This window comes from Acipenser ruthenus, chromosome 58 (assembly GCF_902713425.1).
Source record: "Acipenser ruthenus chromosome 58, fAciRut3.2 maternal haplotype, whole genome shotgun sequence".
NCBI classification, from domain to species: Eukaryota; Metazoa; Chordata; class Actinopteri; order Acipenseriformes; family Acipenseridae; genus Acipenser; species Acipenser ruthenus.
This window is the reverse complement of record NC_081246.1, coordinates 440,264-447,606: the sequence shown is the minus strand read 5'-3', so window position 1 is coordinate 447,606 and position 7,343 is coordinate 440,264. Positions and strand designations below refer to the sequence as shown.

The 7,343-nt window shown below is 40.8% G+C and overlaps 1 protein-coding gene across 1 annotated transcript; it reads left to right on the top strand.

Annotated features, from left to right (window-relative positions):
• Positions 1–173: 173 nt before the first annotated feature.
• Positions 174–7,048, top strand: LOC117407615 (zinc finger protein 239-like). The gene is made up of 3 exons (XM_059018211.1): positions 174–991; positions 2,897–3,358; positions 5,261–7,048. The coding sequence occupies exons 1-3, from the start codon at positions 634–636 to the stop codon at positions 5,647–5,649; spliced, it is 1,209 nt and encodes a 402-aa protein (XP_058874194.1). The 5' UTR covers positions 174–633; the 3' UTR covers positions 5,650–7,048.
• The last annotated feature ends 295 nt before the right edge of the window (positions 7,049–7,343 follow it).

Here is a 7,343-nt window from a genome sequence, read left to right as displayed (position 1 = left end):
AAAACATGGCGAACACCGGTATCCAGTTTCATTCTCGTCTTCTCAAGATCCCGCCCTTGGCTTCGACAGGCAGGACAGCCAATCAGCCTCGAACACTGCGGTAAGAGCCAATAACACGCGACGGTTCCAACCAGACACGCCTACTACTGGTGACGCTATCATTTTAAGGAAGGAAGGAAAGAAACATGTTGTCTTTGTTCACGCTGAAGAGAGATATTTTAAGGCATTCGGTTATCTGTTTTTTACGCTGATCAGTTTGGGTTAAAGTGCTTTTTTTATTATTATTTTTTAAAGTAATGTATCAGTTTGTTGCTCATGTATTGCCTGCATGGAGTTCTGAAGCAATGAGTCGCTTTTCTGTTTAATTCAAGATCGGACTGAGTGCAGCGTGTCAGCCATATCTACTGAGAAGTTAAATTCGGCAGGATACTGAAAAACTAAAGTTGCTCCTTAAGACGAGCCTGTTTTGTTTGAGTGTTTTTTTTTGGCAGTCTGCGGATAAAATGTTAATCAGTGTCCTATTGTAAGTGACTCTGCGTATAATGCGCAGTTTACAGCCTGCCTCTGTAAAAACGCGTTGTGATTGTGGGCTACTATGAAAGGCGCTATATCTTCATTTTTATATTATTATATATGAATGGGAATTCTGTGAAGATGGACGTCAGCGTCTCCGTGTCGTTCTTTCAAGACGAACTCGCCTCTACCATCGAGCACGCAGTGAAAGCGGCTGTAGACACCGTCTTGTGCCAAATCACAAAAGTTGTCGGCGGCAAATTCACTGAATTCCGAATGGAAATGGCTGGAAAGGAGAAAGAGAATGAAAGTCTGAAGCTGAGATTGGAAATATCAGAGAGCGAGTTGAAAGCAGTGCGGGAATGCATGAACGCTGCAGATGCAGACATTAAACAACCTCTCAGAAACATGAACCCCGACTGCAATGAACACGACTTTCAGAGGAACGAGAACCAGGGATTATTCACCAGAGTTAAATGTAAGTTTAAATTATTAGATTTAAAAACTATCTCCAAAAAAAAAAATGTACATATGTCTTTTAATTATTGTGTAATGTCTATTTCAAAGTAATAGGTTTGCTTTCTCTGCTTTGAAGATACCTTTATCACATTGTATCAAATATAGACCCTGAACACAGACCTGGGGTCAAATTACAACGGCACTTGTCCAATTTGTAATGCAATTACAATGTCATTGCAACGTTTACACCCCTGTGTAATTGTAATTCAGCTATAATGAGACCATGTAATTGATCGAATTACAGTTCAATTACGCATTTATCTGTCACACGATCATTATTCTTTTCAATAGTATTTTCACCACTGTTAGTGACCCCGTTTGAAATAAAATCGATCAGTCTTTATTTTATATAGCGCCTTTCATAGTGGACCACCATCACAAAGCGCTTTACAAGATGCAGTAACAACAAGAAAATCCATAATACTTTAAATACAGGGAAATGCATAATACATGAAATAGTAGCAACAAAGGAGGCTGTGTGGTCCAGTGGTTAAAGAAAAGGGCTTGTAACCAGGAGGTCCCCCGGTTCAAATCCCACCTCAGCCACTGACTCATTGTGTGACCCTGAGCAAGTCACTTCACCTCCTTGTGCTCCGTCTTTCGGGCGAGACGTAGTTGTAAGTGACTCTGCAGCTGATGCATAGTTCACACACCCTAGTCTCTGTAAGTCGCCTTGGATAAAGGCGTCTGCTAAATTAACTAATATTATTATTATTATTATTTATTTCTTAGCAGACGCCCTTATCCAGGGCGACTTACAATCGTAAGCAAATACATTTCAAGTGTTACAATACAAGTAATACAATAAGAGCAAGAAATACAATAACTTTTGTTCAAGCAAAGTACAAGTGTGACAAACCACAATTCAATAATACAGTAGATAATAGTGATAGTTACATCAGGATATGATTAAATAGTGATAGTTACATCAGGATATGATTAGATACAAAGTACTACAGGTTAAACACTTGGCAGATTACAGTATTCTGAAGTACAGGATTAAATGCAGTAAAATAGGGGGCAGATAAGAGCAAAATAAAGCACATTTACATGAAGGGTGATAGTGTCCCAGGATACAAACAGAGGAGTTCTACAGGTGCTGTCTGAAGAGGTGAGTCTTAAGGAGGCGCCGGAATGTGGTCAGGGACTGGGCAGTCCTGACATCTGTAGGAAGGTCATTCCACCACTGCGGAGCAAGGGTGGAGAAGGAGCGGGCTCTGGAGGCAGGGGAGCGTAGCGGAGGTAGAGCTAGTCTTCTAGTGCATGCATAATAATAATAATAATAATAATAATAATAATAATAACACAGCAGCTAATAGCAGAGAAAACAGGTGGGTCTTGAGAGGTGATTTAAAGCTAGTTTCTGTATGTAACTGTGATTGTTGCTCAGTTATTTAACATACATGGAGTAAACATGTTCATGCGTGGAGTAGTTTTTAATTACTTTATAGTGTAAAAGTGTAATTACTGCCTCATAATTGTCGTTGAACAAAATAGCATTTAATTGCAATTGGAATTTCAGCAAAGAATTCTGCTGGAATTGGAATGGTAATTGTAATTTTATAATTAACCCCAAGTTTGCAGGCATCCCCGAACACTTCAGAAATTAGCAATGTCTGACCACTGCTCCTGGGTAAACTGTGACTTTCCTGGTAATCGTTGGGGACACACTTGAAATCCGGATGTGTAAGAGTCTCTCTATGGCATCAATGTCTGTGATTTTCTTATTGGGTTGAGCAATCGCCCCCCCCCCCCCTAGAATGAGGTCAGCTTGGAGTCACCCTGGTGTGTTCATCAGTAGAATTCTGAAAAGCCTGTGCAGGAAGGGAAGAGTTAAAAACCTGTGCATGTTTGTTTCACACAGATCCTGAAGAGAGACGTGCTTTCAGTGAAGCAGAGGAGGGGCCAGTGATAGAAGCTGTTTACACAAAAGAGGAAATCTCTGATCAGGAGTGGTGTGGAAGAATAATGGAGATTACAGAGCTGACAATTATTGACAGTAAAGACGTTCCTGAACTTGAACCTGTGCACATTAAAAAGGAGGATGTGGAACTGGAGTGTGATCACATCACAGAGGAAGTTTATAAAGAAAATAAAGTCAATAATCCTGTGAATATAGTTAAGATGGAATCTAGCCATTGTGATGAGTCCCCACCTGAACTCTCCTGCGTGAAACCCAATCAGCCTGTCTCTGAAGACACTGGTTCTAGTGTTGGAGAAGAGGGCACTCTGCTGGGGTCCATTCAGGGGAAACATCACCCCCCTCAGGAAAGAGCTGCAGATGGAAAGGAGGAAGGAGCGATGCCGTCCACGAGCAGCACAGCATGTGAGTAAAGCTGAGGGCAGCAATGCAGTCACACATGGGGATTGCAATTTGTTTTTTTCACAGGTGAAATTTCTCTCCCAGGTCCATTCCTGTCTCTTGTGTAGAAATGCAAAAACAATCAGGATTGATAAGACAACTATCTGATACAATGCAAAAGTTGTATTCAGGCACATCATATCAGACATCTGCACAGCCAAAATGCCGTATTAAAATTAACAATTAAACATAAAAGGGTTTATTTTATAACTTGTCACATATAAATCACTACTGTGTGGTCCAGCGGCTAAAGAAAAGGGCTTGTAACCAGGAGGTCCCCGGTTCAAATCCCACCTCAGCCACTGACTCATTGTGTGACCCTGAGCAAGTCACTTCACCTCCTTGTGCTCTGTCTTTCGGGTGAGACGTTGTTGTAAGTGACTCTGCAGCTGATGCATAGTTCACACACCCTAGCCTCTGTAAGTCGCCTTGGATAAAGGCGTCTGCTAAATAAACAAATAATAATAATAATAATAAACATTTCAATGTAAAATAAACATTTCAAAAGAAACTAGTGTGTAAACAGGTGTATGTACATGCAAAACTGTAAAAACGAATGTTTTTTTAATTTAAAATGAAAGTAACATATGTTTTCTCTGTGTGTCACTGTGTATTTTATTTATAAATATTTATTTTAAAATAATCGAGAGTAGTGTCCATTATTGCTTATAAAGACCCTGAGAATAAACATTTGTTATAGCACTGCAATCACTCGGGTGACACAGTATCTTTTGTAATTTTGCCCAAATGTACATATTTTTCAAAAAAACTTTTAGGAAGTATTGGAAGGTCCCCCAGGTCATAGAATAATACTTGGTGGAAGAAAAACGAAACAAAACAAATATCGTGTTGATAAAAGGTTTTCTGAAGTTCTTTATAATGTTCCCCAGAGTGTTATGAAAAAAAGGACACCAATTCCAAGATTACTCTAAAAAAGGAAAAAATAGATTTTTTGGTGAATTTTTATAGGAAGAGGCAAATACAGCGAAAAAACACCTGGTCCTTAGGGAGAGCATCCCACTGAAAAACACCTGAACCTTAGGGAGAGCATCCCACTGAAAAACACCTGAACCTTAGGGAGAGCATCCCACTGAAAAACACCTGGTCCTTAGGGAGAGCATCCCACCTGAACCTTAGGGAGAGCATCCCACTGAAAAACACCTGAACCTTAGGGAGAGCATCCCACTGAAAAACACCTGGTCCTTAGGGAGAGCATCCCACTGAAAAACACCTGAACCTTAGGGAGAGCATCCCACTGAAAAACACCTGGTCCTTAGGGAGAGCACCCCACTGAAAAACACCTGGTCCTTAGGGAGAGCACCCCACTGGAAAACACCTGGTCCTTAGGGAGAGCATCCCACTGAAAAACACCTGGTCCTTAGGGAGAGCATCCCACTGAAAAACACCTGGTCCTTAGGGAGAGCATCCCACTGAAAAACACCTGGTCCTTAGGGAGAGCATCCCACTGAAAAACACCTGGTCCTTAGGGAGAGCATCCCACTGAAAAACACCTGGTCCTTAGGGAGAGCACCCCACTGAAAAACACCTGGTCCTTAAAGAGTTAAGTGGGTGGAAATCAGTGACTGGTACATGTGAGTGATATTAACCGGAGTGTGTTGATAATCAAAGTGATATTCTCAAGCATTTGTCCTTATTGACACCCATTATATTCAACCTGGCAAATTTCAATGTGATGATAATAAAAGGAGGCTGGTATTAACAGGAGTGATATTAAGCAGGTTTGACTGTATTCTCATCAGAGTTCACTCTAGGAGTTGGTCATGGTTATGAGGGGAAGCCCTGCAGAAGAGTGAATGTGTAAGAATGCTGTACAATAACCTTTGTCTCTTCTCTTTTTTTCTCTAGCTGCTAAAGGCAATCACACAGGAGGGGCTCCATTGTCCTGTGCTGATTGTGGGAAGAGATTCAGTCATTTATCACGGCTTAAAATCCACCAGCGTGTTCACACAGGAGAGAAACCTTATCACTGCACTGACTGTGGGAGGAGTTTCACGCGGTCACAAAGTCTTAAAATCCATCAGCGCATTCACACAGGAGAGAAACCTTATCACTGCACAGAGTGCGAGAAGAAATTCACACAGTTAGGAAATCTTCAATCACACCTGCGCATTCACACCGGAGAGAAACCTTATCACTGCACAGAGTGTGGGAGGAGTTTCTCGCTGTTCCAAAGTCTTAAAATCCATCAGCTCGTTCACACAGGAGAGGAACCTTATCAAGAAAAAACTTCTTGAAAAGCCTTGCACACAATGTACCCTCCTTTTTAAATGCAGGAAAGGCTCTGCTGCACTGCAGTTGCTCTGAGGATGTGTTGCCTGTTCCCTTCCTGCATTCTCATTAAAATGCTGCAAGAGAAAACCAATTAACCAGATTAATAAATATAAAAAGGAACAGAATTGAGTGTGGTGGTGTTGAAATATATTTTTAGATTACATGAATGTTGATATGCCTTTCCTCAAAGGATAATGGTACTGTCTGGGGGCACAGGGGTTGTGAATAATTAAGCTACACTTAAAACACAAACACTCGCCTCTAACTCCTTCTCTATCACAAAGGATCCTAACTGCCTTTTTAAATCATCAGTTATTCAATTAACCCTTTGCGGTCTTAGGTCCAACATCGCAATTTTCCCTTTCCGTCATCAAAAAGACGCAAAAAACAGGTCTCTAGTCGTTTTTTCTCCGGAAAAAGCCAAGAAAACCATTCAATGGCCAAGTGAGACCGATAGGAGCCGAGAGAAGCTGAAAAAAAAGGGGTGTATCTCATGAATACAGATAGCCCCGTCATCACATCGATAACACGGACATAAACAAACAAGATAGCTGCTTCTGCATCCAGCGCTCGGAGAATATCACAGACATTTGCAGAGCTTTTTTGAGATGTTCTAGTAATAAAATAATGACTTGGATCACATTATTCAGGAGTTTGGTGATAAAACGAGTGATCAGGAGATGATTTATCGGTATGCACGACTATGAAGAGGTATGTGAAAAATACAGCGAACAAGGGGTGGGGCGGGGCTGGAGATGCAGTACTGAGTGTCCTGTTGATATGCAGTGCCTTTTAAACCTGTTTTACTGTGAAAAAAATACTTTTAAACAGAGCGTCTAAAATAAACTGCGTGTGTGAAAATAAATTGGACCGCAAAGGGTTAAGGCCCCAGCCACATTCCCACATGTATTCTGACAGGGAGGAATTTAACCCCCTCTCTGCCAAACCCGATATTCCCCAGACAAATATTACACTGGCAGGGTTTCAATAAGAAAAAAAACTACAGTTCAGTCCGTTCACTGGCAATGCGTGTTTGTGGCTGGTGGATAAGCGACTGGATTATTGATCCCCCTCAACCTAACCTACCAATTTACCTCTCTTGTCAAAATAATTTTTGGAAGGTAAATCTGTACACTGGGCTGTGTTTGAAGAGAGTTGGGATGCGTTATATTGCTATAGCAAGGCGACCAATAAGGAATACAATATTGTTGTTTCTTTATAAATATATAGTATGTGCATGCAGGTCTTTTGTTAAGTATATTCCTTCTGCAGCACTGCAATTAAAACAAATATATCTGCTGTTTCTGTGTTTATTACCTTCACAGCTATATTGTTTGTGGACAATAAAGCAAATGAGAATAATTGTTGTTTTTCTTTTTATTGTAAGATCAAGTTTTTGTACAGCAGTTCAAAGTAACGTTACAGTTCAAATGTAAAGCTGTAGTTCAGGAGTGTCCAATCCTGGTCCTGGGGGGCCGGTGTCCCTCCTGGTTTTTGTTCCAACTGTACCCTAAATTAATTCATTGAAAAAATGTATCTTCTGCTAAGCACTTAATCGATCCAATTAAGTACTGAGCACTTGTTGCGCTGATGCACAGTGTTGGCAGCAACAGAGAGACATATAATGAGCAAAGCAGATTCAGAGTATCAAAAACCA

Excerpts from the sequence above, each read along its gene's own strand:
- LOC117407615 (XM_059018211.1), top strand. The coding sequence starts at position 634 with ATGAATGGGAATTCTGTGAAGATGGACGTCAGCGTCTCCGTGTCGTTC. Across the intron at positions 992-2,896 it reads ATTATTCACCAGAGTTAAAT|ATCCTGAAGAGAGACGTGCT; the intron begins GTAAGTTTAAAT and ends TGTTTCACACAG. Across the intron at positions 3,359-5,260 it reads GTCCACGAGCAGCACAGCAT|CTGCTAAAGGCAATCACACA; the intron begins GTGAGTAAAGCT and ends TTTTTTCTCTAG.